Source organism: Narcine bancroftii, chromosome 6, assembly GCF_036971445.1.
Source record: "Narcine bancroftii isolate sNarBan1 chromosome 6, sNarBan1.hap1, whole genome shotgun sequence".
NCBI lineage: Eukaryota > Metazoa > Chordata > Chondrichthyes > Torpediniformes > Narcinidae > Narcine > Narcine bancroftii.
In genome coordinates, this window is record NC_091474.1 from 17,633,417 (window position 1) to 17,647,227 (window position 13,811).

A 13,811-nucleotide genomic window follows, 5' to 3' on the forward strand; every position below is an offset into this window, starting at 1 on the left:
CCATATCCTTTGGCAGTTCCTACCATAAACCTACAGGAAAATCTCTCTCCAGTCCCCTTTAAATATTTCCCCTCTCTCTTCAAGTCAGTGCCCTCTAATTTTAGACTAGCCCACCTTTGTAAAAGTGATTATCTGCCTTTCATATGCCCCCCCACCTCATAATTTTATCAACTTCTATGAGGTCACACCTCCGCCGCCTTCACTCTGGGAAAAACAGTCTAAGCCTGTCCAGACCTTCCTTGTTACTCAAGCCCTCCAATCCACGAAACACTCTTGTGAATGTTTTCTGCGCCCTTTCTACCTTCATCACGTTCTTCCTACATTGTGACCAGAACTATGCACAATATTCTAGTGGAATCTTACCAACGATTTGCACAACTGTGACACGATGCCTCAAAGCAGTGCACGTTGCCTCGACCAATAAATATAAACTCACCACATGTCTTCTCTGTCAACCTGTGCTGCTGCTTTTAGGGAACGATGTACATTAAGACCTCAGTATCCGGCTCCTATAGGGATTGATAAATGCTGGATAAGTGAATTTTCCGGTTACTTGAGGTTGTATGTTTCGTGAATTGGCGAACTGACCACTAACTGGCACTAATTTTAAACTTCCGGATTTTTTAACCTATTTTTTTTCTGCAATTTATTTTTCTCGTCTGTTGCTTGAGTCTGCCGGTTACTTAAATTTTGGATAACGGGGATTTGACTGTACTTATACCCATGTCTTGCTATTCAATAACACTCCCCTGGTCCCTGCCATTCTCTGAGGATGCACTGGCCTGGTTTAATGTCCCAGACCGAGCCACTGAGTTCAATTCCTCCTGCCATTGCCTTCTTTCCCTGTTGACCAATGTCCTGTTTCAACTTTAGTCAACCTTCTTCCCCATCCACCATACCACCAATTCTGGTTCCATTTGTGTTGCCCAATTCTAAATTAAGGTGAGTTGTATCTTCATTGCTAACCATAAAGAATTATGGTCATACACAGCAAGGCAGGCAGCATCTTGTGGAGAGGGAACCAGTTGATGATTGGAGGAAAAGGTTACCTGACCTGCTGAGTACTTCCAGCGTTTGCAGGCTTATTTTCAGTACTCCAATGTTTGCATGCAGTTTGTGTGCATTTTGATACAGTTGTCCTGAAAAAACTAGCGATTGATCTTCATCTTGCTTTCTCTCATGCACGACATAGAAGTAGCTATTGAGGAACAAAACCTGCCAGAACTACAAGAGGGTTCAGTTACTAGAGAGTACGTGTTTAAAGTGGGATGGAGTCGAAAGGAGATGTGAAGGACATGAGTGGTAGGCGCCTGGACAGGCTCCCTGGGATAGTGGTGGAAGAATGTAGTGGCATTTAAAAGGCTTCTAGATGCTCCATGAATATGCAGAGAATGAAGGGATGCGAATCATGTGCAAGCAAGAGATTTAGAATTTATTTGTCGTATTATACCTAGCGAGAAAGATTCTTCTGCAAGTAGTGATCTAGCAGCCTAGCAAACAGCACAACTTGTAGAGTTGCAATGAAAAGAGAGATGAATTTTCGTTTAACATCATGTTCAGAGCAGATGTCATTGAATCAAAATTTCTTGTCATAAACATGTCACAAAATTCATTGTTTTGCGGCTGCATCACAATGCAAACATTTATATAAACCACCTTACAAAATAAATAAAAATAGTGCAAGAAAATGAAAAAGTCAAAGTGAGGCAGTGTCTGTGGTTCATTATTCATTCAGGAATCTGATGGCAGAGGGGAAGAAGCTGTTCTTGTGCCACTGAGTTGTCATCTTCAGGCTCCTGTATCTTTTTCCCAATGATAGCAGAGTGAAGAGGGCATGGCCTGGGTGGTGGGGGTCCTTAGGAATAGGTACCGCCTCTTGGAGATATCTTCAATGGAGTGAAAACTGGTGCCCGTGATGTTGCAGGCCAAGCTACCAACCCTCTGGTGTTTGCTCTTGTCCTGACTATTGCCTCCATCCCAGGCAGCGATACCACCAGCCAGAATGCTCTCCACAGTACACCTATAAAAGGCCCTGTTGCTGTTGTGCCCCTTACATGGTGAGGATAGATGTCGCCAACAAACCAGCCTGCTCATTCTAACCGTTCCTTTTGCAGCATGTGACTGCGGCAGGCGTTTGTGTGAAGAGGTCACGGGTCACTGCATTTGCCCCCCTCGGACAGTACAGCCCGAGTGCGTTACCTGTGAGCCGCAGACCTTTGGTTGCCACCCACTAGTCGGCTGCGAGGAATGCAACTGCTCTCACTCGGGAATTCAAGACACAACCAGGCCAGGATGTAATGCCGATAGTGGACAGTGCAGGTAAGCCACAGAACTGCCGGCTGATGCGATTGATACACTATCAGGTGACGCTTCACAGCACCAGGAATGTAGTCCCTTTATTTCAGATTTCTGAGCAACTTTGTTATCTCTGTGGTTTTGTCTGAGACCTGACTAATCCACCTTGGTTAATCAGATGTTATCAAACACCAGGTAGTCATGGTACGGTACTATTTGGCAGCAAGATATGTGTTAGGGAGATCAAACAATAAGAGGGGAAGGTTGTATGTATCTGCTCACAGTATGTGTAGAGGTTAACTTTGTTCACATGGTGTCAGTGGTGGAACACAAAATAAATAGAATGATACACTTTATTTCTCGGGTTAGATTGCGTGTTGGAATAAAAGATATTAATGGCGTAAGAGTCCCTGCAAATTTAACTTGCTAGCAACCTTAAATGTTCTTGCATACCTGATCATCGAGAAGGTGGTATGATCCAGCATCAAGCACAAATGTTTATCTCCTCTGTCAGTTTCTGATAACTGGGTTCTGAATCTGAGTTAGCATGCTAGCCAGCCATGTTTATACTGGGGAGTCCCAGAGACTGCATAAAGGTTATGTGTTGCAATCTGCCCTCACTTTGAAGTTGCTCGAGGTCTGGTCCCATTCGAAATGCGCAAAGTATTCAGTATCTATTGCATTGCAAACACATGTACTCTGCTTTTATTTTCTCTCATGAGATAATGGCAGGCAGTGAGATTTACAAAGTCCAAACCCAAGTGTATAAATCTATTTTACCCACATTTATTGATTAGCATTCAATCAAATAAGATAATTGATAAAGCAGTGGCTACTTTTGCAGTGTTAGCCAGGTCCATTTTCGGAGGAGTGAAGGGTGATCAATGGTCACTAGCACTTCTATTATTACAGGAACCAGGTATCAGAGCTGGGATTTCCAGAGGGCACTGAGGGCAAGAAGGGCTCCCGAATCATCTTGGGCACTGAAGAGGCCAGTCAGAAATTGTAATTTTAAATAAAATATGGATTTGTCATAGTAGCTACTTCTAAGACGAAAATCTTGATATTTGCCAGATTTGTCAACAGGAACAATTGGTGGGTATTTAGCAACGTTGTGAAAGCATTCTTGTTTTGAATCATGTGTTGCATTTTGCAGCTGATAGCCAAAAGTTGAGTGCAAAATAATATTGATAAATTACCGGTTCAGATGTTCCAAGGAGACTTCACATTTAAGGTGGACATTTGAGGTGGGGGGGGGAGGTGAAAGATCAAGACCTCACACCAGGCACAAAACACTCAGCCCACTGTCCGGTACTGACACTAGCTCTTTGATGTGGCCCGAAGGCGTGCATCTGGGCTGTTTGGTCACAGTTAGGGCTGCTACCTCTCATCCTCTAGGATTTGAATTCGATCGTCGGTATAGAAACGCCAAGCGGAAACAATGCACCGTTTCATCAACTATCCACTCGCATGTCCTGCCCAATATCCACTGCCCCACCTGTGGACATCCTTTTTGAGATGCTTATTAATTTTTCCCAGGGCAGGAATAGCAAATACCATGGGAGGAATATTAGGGGAGACATCAGGGGAAAGTTTTTTTTACAGATTTGTAAAAAAAATCTGCCTCACCAGGGATGGTGGTGGAGGCTGAAACATTAGGGGCATTTAGGAGATTCTGAGACAGGTACATGGATGGAAGAATAATGGAGGGCTACGAGGTAGGAAGTGTTTATAGTTTTTTTTTGGTAGAATCAAGGGCTGAATGTATGTTGTACGTTCTTAATTCCTGTCTTGTTCAGGTGCAAGCCAAATGTGTCAGGACGTAGATGTGATCGCTGTGCTTCTGGATACTACCTCTACCCAGACTGTATGCCGTGTGACTGTAATGAAGATGGAACGGAAGCCAGTATTTGTGACTCGCGCACCGGCCAATGCCACTGCAAGGTAAGACCGTCTAAACAAGCAGAGCTGCATGAGTTTAACATGAGACAATGCAGCAGTTAGAATGAAATACAAAATAATCATCCGAAATGTTCTGTTCAACAGTCAGAAATTTTAATGTTTCACAAACAAAAATCTGAATTTTTGTCAGATTTGCATGATTGGTCGACTTGTCAACAGGAACAAACAATCATATTTAGCAACATTGTGAAAGCATCTTGGTCTGAATTAGGGTTAAGGTTGTGTTCTGCAATTGGTATCCAAAGTCGAATCCAAAATAATATTAATAAATGACCAGTTCAGATGTTGTTTGGAGACCTGAAGTTTACAGTGGACATTTGGGAGCGGAAAAGATCAAGACCTCACACCAGGTACAAAAGTGTACTTTTAGCCATATTTAAACTTAATTCATGGACTGACAAGAAAAAGCTTGAAATAGAGTAGATAAATATCAAGGCTAGAATTAATGAAAATTTCCTCCACACACAGGGTCCGCAGTGAGTTTCTCTCCTATCAGGGTTGGCCAATTGTGGATATATTTTGTAAGGTTAAAGATACAGTGGTGAAGAGCAGTTTTGTTCCTCTAGTTCAAAGTTTTAAGGTGTAAGAGAATCTCTCAGAAATTGTCCTAGAGATTGTAATAAACAATTTGCAATGTTCAGGATTAAAGATCAACCCAGTACATGAAAGGAGGGTCTGCTCAGAGAGATCACCACCACCTCCATCCTGACGGGCCTCTCTCTGTGTTGTTGATGGAGGCCAACTTGTACGCAGGTCTGACAACCTTATTGAATGTGACACATCACCTGCAGAGATGCAGCCATTTACTTGCGCTGCTTCGGTATGCATTTCTTAAACCTCCACGAATTTGCCTTCAACAGACCAGTTCCCTCCATCCGTTTGTGGATGTTTGTGAACGGTAAGAGGCCGTTTCAGCCCACGAGTCCGTGCTGCTTAATATACACCCAATTAACCCACACCCCAGGTATGTTTCAAACAGTGGGAGGAAACTGGAGCCCCCGGGGAAAACCCACTCAGACACGGGGAGAATGTACAAACTCCTTACAGGCAGTGTGGGATTTGAACCCCAGTCCCGATCAGTGGCGCTGTAAAGGTGTTGCACTAACCGCTACACCAGTAATGCCGGCCCAACCTCTTGCCCTTGAACTTTTGAGTTGAGCGATCATTTCACTTAATTCCATGTTATGCTTTCTATGAAACACATGTAATAAAGAGTACGTTGTGCCTGTGAACTTGGACAGTGGTTATACCATAAGATAAAGAAAGACCTATGACTCTATCCAACCTCCCTTTACAAAACTGTATAGTTCTGTAGTCTCTCAAAGTGTTTTGGGAGATAATGAATAAGGTTAACTAGGATGGAAACAGCCCTTTGGCCCATTTTTACCATGCTGAGGAAGGTTCCTCTCTAAGCTGGTCCTATATACATGTTTGGTCTATATCCCTCAAAACCTTTTCTATCTGTGTCTCTTTGCAACTTACTTTTAAACGTTGTACTGGACTTTGGAAATTATATAAAAATTTCCCAGGACACTTGAGGAGTGGAAAGCAAATGGTTGATTCTTTTCCAGTCCCTTGGAAGGGATGCAGGTCAGTCCAGAAAACTGCTCCAGCCTTGATCTGCATTAACCCCCTCTATTTTCTTCCCTGGATTGGTCTGTTCAGGAAAACGTGGAGGGCCCACGCTGTGACACCTGCCGCCTGGGGACATTTTACTTGGATCCAACCAACCCCAAAGGTTGCACCAGCTGTTTCTGCTTCGGGGCCACCAACCACTGCCAGATCTCCAACAAGCGAAGAGCTGCGGTGAGTAGCACCTTGTCTCCAGGAGGTCTCATTCTCAATAGTACAGTGTGACAAAGGCTTTTTCTTAGGGGTTAGACCTTGTTGGCACCAATGAAACGTAATAAAATTTGACAAAAATGTCAACGTGAAAGCAGATTTTGGGGCAAAGATAGAGAATCAGTGTGGGAATTGGTTACACCTGTCCTCATGCTTATTGTGCAGTACAATCTAAAGATCCAAATTTGTTGTAAGCACTGATCATAAAGTATGGTGTGGGTTTTACATTTCAAGTATTTTAATTTAGAGATACAGCACCTTAACAAGTCCTTCCAGCCCATGAGCCCCAACTGCTCAATTATACCCACACGACTAATTGACCCACTAACTGTTTGGAACGCAGGATAAAGCACATGCAGACACAGGGAGAATGTACAAAGTCCTTACAGACAGCGTCAGATTCGAACCCTGGTCACTGATTCTGTAATTGACTTGCCGGGGTGTTATTTTGAAACAGAGCAAATTAATGCAGGAGGCGATACAGCAAGCAAGCTTATGTGAGCTGCGTTAGAAAGGACTTGATCTCAGGCTCCTGACCTGTCTCCTTTACCCTTGCTCATTTATTTTTCCCTTGTGGAAAATCCCTTTCTCTGGTCTTTCGGGCACACACTCATAAGGACATGAGCAGGAAAGAGCCATCCATCATCCATTAATCTCCACAAGATCAAAAATTCATCAAATTCATAGTTGATTTTGCACCTGCATGCCATTTTACAGCTCCCTTCCCATATCCTTCATCCCCTGAATATCCAGAAATCTTTCAGTCTGTGTTTTGAATGAACGCAGTGACTGAGTTCCACAGACTGGTGGAGGTGGAACTCATGAGAGCTTCAACCCCAAAACATCAACAATTCTTTTCTCCCCACAGATGCTGCTTGACCCACTGAGTTCTTCCAGCAGATTGGTTTTATTTGCATTTGCATCACAACACCTGATGATTTCCCCCACCCCCCCCTGCCCAATAAAGGATATATTCTTTATGGGACCTTTTATTTCTGTTAAGTCTGTGACCTCTGCTAATTGACTCCACTGCTGTTCACTGAGGTTGTGCTTGAATGTGCCTGTCTTATGCCAATGAAGGAACAGTGTAATTACCTTCCACAGAACATCCTGATTTGTGAACTGCTGCAGGCGAGATGAGGTTTATAAATCGCAGGGATGGAACTAGCCCAGACCTAAAGATTGACTTCTATGTGGCTTATTGACAACAGAGGAGTCGATGGCTATTGACATTCTACACAAAAGGAGTGATACCTTAATGTCAGGATGCAAACATTCTTTGAAAAGTTAAACCACCTCAATTTGGGGAAACCTCTCATTTTGTTCCATTTTTTTTCGATTTCAGTTTGTGGATATGGATGGTTGGAGATTGCTGAGTGGGGATCGTCAAGAATTTCCAGTGTCTCTTAACTCTGAAATGAGAGAGGTTGAAGTAAATCTTCGTAATGCGGCCGATATTTACCAGGAACTGTACTGGCAGGCACCACCTCCCTACCTCGGAGACCAGGTACACCGAACCATATTGACATAACTCTGCAATTGATCATTCCCATTCATCAGGTACTTTCCTGAAATATTTAATGACGTGGCTTATTGCAAATGCAGCTCTTCCTTTCTGAGGAAAAGCTTCTCTTTTTCGCTTTCCTGACTTGTGAAGGCCAAAGTTTATATACACACCCGATTATCCTTACAAGAGGGTGATAGTGGGGCGGAGAGATCTAGATTTAGAACAATGTGATTATATACATCTAAAACAGGCCAGTGTGCAATATGGGAAGGGAAACCATATTTGGTTAAATGTCCATGTACTTGCTAGGCTTGTCCTTCTTTGTGATGGAGGATATGGGTTTGGAGGGCATTGTTGGAAGTGGTCTTGTTGGAACATGTTGTAGGTGGTTACATGCTGGAGCCACCGTGCTGTGGTGGTGGACGGAGTGAGTGGTCAGGGCGCAGGATAGAGTCACCAAGGGGACAGGGCTTTCCCTTGTACATTGTTGGAGCAGCTGCATCCAGGCATTTGGAATGGATTCACACCTCCGCGGAGAATGGAGAAGCAGCGGGGAGTCGGGACGAGAGTGGTTGTTGCAGAGTCTCAGCCTCTGACCTTGTGGCCACAACGATTACTGATGGAAGTTTAGTAAATAAATTTCAACTATAGCATAGGTCTTCCAGTTGTTATTAAGCACAGCCAAATCCAAAGCTTTGTTCAGGAAATTGGTTTGATGATGACGATAGCTAGCACCTGAAACTATTGAGCGCCAAGGCCATCCACAGTTGGCCCTCGTATTCATGATGCAGCTGTACCTGGGGGTGAAGCGGATGTATTCTAGCACCAATGCTTCTGTGGACCAGAAATCCAGAAATGGTTAATTACCCTTCTTTGTACAAGAGACTGCTCCGCAGTGTCAATCAGCATGTAACCTGGGGCAACTGATTCACAGCACCAGTAGCCCTGTTCTATCCTGACCACTGGTGCTGTCTGTGTAGGGCTGCACTGTCTGCCTGTAACTGCAAGGGCCTCCTGCAGGTTTTTTGATTCTCTTCTACAACTTCCGATTGATGAGTTAATTGCCCACAGTAAATTGTCCTGAATATGTAGGTGAATCTAGAGATGTTAGTAGGAATGTGGGAGAATAAAATGGGATCACTATAACTTGATGGTTAATGGGGTCTCATTGAGCCAAAGGTCCTGTTTCTATACCTTGTTCCTCTTACACCATGACTTGGGACATCCTAAACAACTTGGGCAGCTGCAGTGTCCCATAGGACTGAGATGAGGAAAAATTTCTTCTCTCAAAGGGAGGTAGATCTGTGGAATTCTTTGCCACAGGAAGTAGTTGAGGCCGGTTCCTTGTCAATATTTAAGAGTAGGTTAGATTTGGTCCTTGTGGCTAAGGGGATCAAGGGGTATGGGGAGAAGGCAGAAGCCGGGTTCTGATCAGCCATGATCATATTGAATGGCAGTGTAGGCTTGAAGGGCCAAATGGCCTCCTCCTGCACCTTTTTTTTATGTTTCTACATCTTGTGACCAAATCCACCCTGTCTCGTCACATGATAACTGGCTGTTGATTCCTGTGCTTGTGTCGAATTGTTTTCTTCAGCCCATCTTCAATTTGTCCATTAAGTCTCCACGTAGATACAACATAAACTTTCCTGCATTGCAGGTTTCCTCATACGGAGGGCACTTGACGTATGGGCTTCGGTCCGAAGTTCTGCGCGGTGACATCCTCTCCCTACCGGTGGAAATTCGTCCCGATGTGATTCTGAAGGTGAGATTCAGTCTGAGCCCAGCTAGTGGGATGACTCTGCACGAGCAGCACGGAGTCTATTGTGAGATATTCCAAACATTTCAATCTGCCGGGCGCCCTGCTGACATGGTTAACCGATTGTTTTTCTTGCTAATTTTTAATATTTGTTTTATTCCTGCCTGGTCCTCAGGGAAACCAAATGACTATAATGTATGTGGCCAAAGATTATCCTGCACCTGGGCAGCTTCACGAAAGCAAACTTCAGCTGACGGAGGTTTGAGATTAATTAATTATTTGCTTCACGTTTTAATTCTGAGAAACAGCATAATAACTTCCGGTCCATTAGCCCGTGCCACCCAAATGCACCAAATGGCCCACTAACCTTGTATGTTGTTGGAATGCAGGGGGAACCCACACAATCACAGGGAGAATGTACAAACCCCTTATAGACAGCGGCGGATTTGAATCTGGGTCACTGGTGCTGTAATAACATTGTACTAACCACGATACTAACTATGCTCCCTCAAAGTTATTTATTTCAATGAATTCAGCAGCCCATGATGCTGTGCATTGATTTGTTGCTGTGATTCATGTACCAAACAAGTCTACATCACCTCAGGATTTTAGTAGGTACCATTCACATCAAGTTTACAAAAGAAAAGAGAACCAGAGAGAATAGTATTTGATTCTCTGCGTGGTAAATACTCATTGATGTACTTGAGCTCTGTCACATGTGAAGGCAAGTACCACTGATGATGAAGAATTTCTCCTGTGGAGAACTTTGAAACAAACTTTCTCTTTCTGTACATAGTGAAGCATCTTAGAGATGGAGCAAGACTCCCACAAGGATGTAGTAGAGGAGATGGAGCAAATACTAATTTGGCACTTGCACCCAGCAAACTTTGCTTTGAAGAGAAGTGTGTGTGTGTGTTCTGTAGTTTTAGAAAGAGAAGAGCAGTGTTTTAAGAGTCAGGTTCATGCTGATCAAGAAAAGGATGGTAGTGAAAAATAAAAGAAGAAAAGGCAGAAATAAGAAATGAAATTCTGCTTCTGGTGTTATGAGTAGCTATCTATCCATTTGATGTCAGCACCAATTTCTTTTTGCACAGCTTAACTTCAGGCATGCACAAACACACAACCCTGTTTCCAGAGAAGAAATGATGATGGTGTTGGCTAGCCTGGATGGTCTGCAGATTCGAGCCCTTCACTCCCAATTGGCTAGGCTGGTCGCACTGCGGAATGTAATCCTTGAGCAAGCTTCAAATTCAGGGGATGGGAATGCTGCCAGCAATGTGGAAATCTGTTTCTGTCCAGCTAATTACGTCGGGGATTCCTGTCAGGTATGAGTGATTTTTTTTTTCATTGGTTTCTGTTCACTGAAGTATTTATTCCTTGATGATCAACATTCATTTGCAAGCTCATGACTGATGTTGAAGCTTGGCATTTAATTTGACTGGTTATGATGTATCCTCTGGAGGACAAAGCAAATGTATAAAGTTATGAAAGGAATAGATAAGCTAGAAGTAAGGAAGGTTTTTTTTTCACTGGCAGATGAGGCAAGAACTAGAGGGCATAGCCTCAAAATTCAGGGTAGTAGCTTTAGGACGTAGATGAGGAAGAACTGCTTTTCCCAGAGGATGTAGAATTCGCTGCCCATGGAAGCAGTTGAGGCTACCTCAGTAAACAGATTGAAGAGAATTTTGGATAGATTTTTGCATTGTAGGGGAATTAAGGGATTATGGGGAAAAGGCAGGTAGCTGGAGATGGGCCTATCCTCAAATCAGCCATGATATTGTTGAATGGCGGGGCAGGGTCAATGGGCCAAATGCTCTACTCTTGCTATTTCTTATGTTCTTGTATAGCTCTAAGCATTCTAAACACTGGATAACATGTCTCTTTCTAATAGAACTGTTCACCAGGTTATTATCGGGATACCAAGGGTTTGTTCCTGGGCAAATGTGTACCCTGTAATTGCAATGGCCATTCTGACCAATGCCTCGATGGATCTGGACAATGTTTAGTAAGTATATTTTACTTGTTCTGCAAATCTATTACATTTTTTTTTAGAAAAGCAAATATTTATGGTGATCTCCCAGAGGTTTACAAAATGATGAGAGGAGTAGATTGTCTTTTTTCCCCCCAGGGTGGAAATGTCAAATACTAGAGAGCATGTCTTAAAGTAAAACGAGGAAGGTTTAAAGGAAATTTGTGCAAGTTTTTCATACCCCAAGAATGGTAGGAGGCTCAAACATGCTGAAAAAGAGGTAGGAACAGATATGGTAGAAATTTGTATTTGGGGAGGTGTATAACTAGGTAGGGAGTAGATATGGATTGCATGTAAGTGGATGGAATTGGATTAGATTGGCATTGTGGCTGTCAGAGACATGATAGGCCAAAAAACCTGTTCCTCTGCTGTACTACTCTATGTTCTATGGAAACATAAAGCAGTTGGGCAGTTTCTGTGATCAGAGAAACGGTTAACATTTCAGGTAACATGAAGATTTCAAAAGGTTAGCAACGGGGCCAGTTTTAGACAAGGATGAAGGGATCAAAGGGGAAGATCTATGTATGGGCACAATGCAGAACTGGTTAAAGGAGGGAACGGATAGTTGTGTATAAGATGCAATAGGATGATAAGTAAAGATTAAATAGTTGGGTTCAGGGAATAGTAGATCCACAACCACTTGGGTTGGTTATTCATTAACTGATTATTATTATTAATTGGGACATGATTTATTCATTTTATGAAATGTATCCAAAATATGAAGGTTTAATGACCGTTGATTTAAATTAATTGTATATAGTTTCACATAAAAAACTGGCAATGTGCTGTAACCTATGTGGTGTGTTTATTGGATCAATGCTTGCATTTAGAAATGGGTTGCAGATGCAAAATTTAATTTTCCATCCTAGAATTAGAACAGCACAGAAAATAGGCCTTTCAGCCCTTCTAGTCTGCACCTGCATAGCCTTCCATACCCTCCCATCCATGTACCTGTCCAAACTCTTCTTGAATGTGAAAATTGAGCCTACATTCACCACCTCAGTTGGCAGCGCATTCTGCACTCCCATCACACTGTCTGAAGATGTTTCCCCTAATGTTCCCTTAAACTTTTCCCCTTTCACCCTTAACTCATGTCCTCTGGTTTGTATCTCAGTGGAAAAAAACTACCTTTTGTTTACTCTGTCTGTACTCCTCATCCTTTTAAACACCAATCAAAACTTCCCTCATTTTTCTACACTCCAGGGAATAAAGTCCAAAAGTGTTTAACCTTTCCTGTAACTCAGTTGCTGAAGTCCTGGAAAAATCCTAGTAAATCTTCTTTGTGCTCTTTTGATCTTTTTGAACTCTTTGCATTGAGGTGACCAAAACTGCACACAATACTCCTTTTAAAACTGTGGAAGTAAAAAAATTATCAGAAATAGTTGATATCCCTAATATTACCCAATATGAAGTTTAATGTAAAGCAGCAAGGCTCAGCTTGTCACGAGGAATCAGCCAATCGCACATGAAGCTTTCTGAGTTTCATGACTCTGCCTTAGTACAGACCAATCGTTTAGTGAGATGAATGCGGGTTAATTCGTGAACCACAGTGCTGAGCTCTTTGTACTCAGCTGAGCTCCTGCAGAACTGCTCCCTTGATCACTTGAACCACTATTTTTGTTTGCCAGCCTGCAGATAACATGTCCATTGATTAGTCTCTACTCTATTATGATTATTTGCGTTGCCATTCGTACAAAAAATATCCTAAAGACAAGGATCCCCAGTAGTAGTCTGTTCTGAGAGTTGAACCCTTGAATCTCTTCTTTCTCCTCAAGGATGCTTGTGGAGCAAGTTAACCATCCAAGTGCTTAATTATTGGAACTCTTATTTCCAGAATTGTGAGCACAACACGGAGGGAGACAACTGTGAGCGCTGTAAGGCTGGGCATATTCAAAACGCCACCCTTGAAGCAGCTTCAATCTGTGTACAGTGTCCATGCCCCCTCAGCGTTTCTTCTAATAAGTACGTATTTCTGGATCGTCAGAAGGCCACCATGAAGAGAGTTGAAATGGGAGGTGGGAGGACAGGAGGGCATCTAAGAAATTAAGCTTTGCTTAAATTGGTGGCTCTATTTAATGTATTTTCTGCTCTGAATTCTGTTTGCAGTTTTGCAAAGGATTGTGTTCAACGTGAAAATGATTTGCAGTGTCTTTGTAAGCCAGGGTATGCTGGCTCAAAATGTGAAAGGTCAGTGTTTGTGTGTGTCCATCTGTTATTAATATGCAATCAAACAGTGTAGACCATGTCTGTTGGGAAATAAAGTTGGTTCATCTGTTAGTTGCAATATCTGAACTTTTTGGAATAATAAGATCTAGTTTTGGACCATTTCCTCTTTAAGAGTTGTTTATAAACTCAAGATCTCCATATATATATATGCAATAGTTGAATTTTTAAGGTAAAATTTAGGGGACGACGATTAC

The 13,811-nt window shown here is 42.6% G+C and overlaps 1 protein-coding gene across 2 annotated transcripts in view; it reads left to right on the forward strand.

Moving 5' to 3' along the window:
• lama5 (laminin, alpha 5) overlaps positions 1 to 13,811 on the forward strand; it is a 247,739-nt gene that overhangs the window by 167,202 nt on the left and 66,726 nt on the right. For both annotated transcript variants that reach the window (XM_069884131.1, XM_069884132.1), the window contains 10 exons: positions 2,115 to 2,319; positions 4,095 to 4,239; positions 5,923 to 6,063; positions 7,445 to 7,606; positions 9,264 to 9,368; positions 9,538 to 9,621; positions 10,457 to 10,687; positions 11,254 to 11,367; positions 13,226 to 13,353; positions 13,498 to 13,578. In XM_069884131.1, coding sequence (XP_069740232.1) covers positions 2,115 to 2,319; positions 4,095 to 4,239; positions 5,923 to 6,063; positions 7,445 to 7,606; positions 9,264 to 9,368; positions 9,538 to 9,621; positions 10,457 to 10,687; positions 11,254 to 11,367; positions 13,226 to 13,353; positions 13,498 to 13,578 — 1,396 coding nt within the window. The remainder of the gene's footprint in view (positions 1 to 2,114; positions 2,320 to 4,094; positions 4,240 to 5,922; positions 6,064 to 7,444; positions 7,607 to 9,263; positions 9,369 to 9,537; positions 9,622 to 10,456; positions 10,688 to 11,253; positions 11,368 to 13,225; positions 13,354 to 13,497; positions 13,579 to 13,811) is intronic.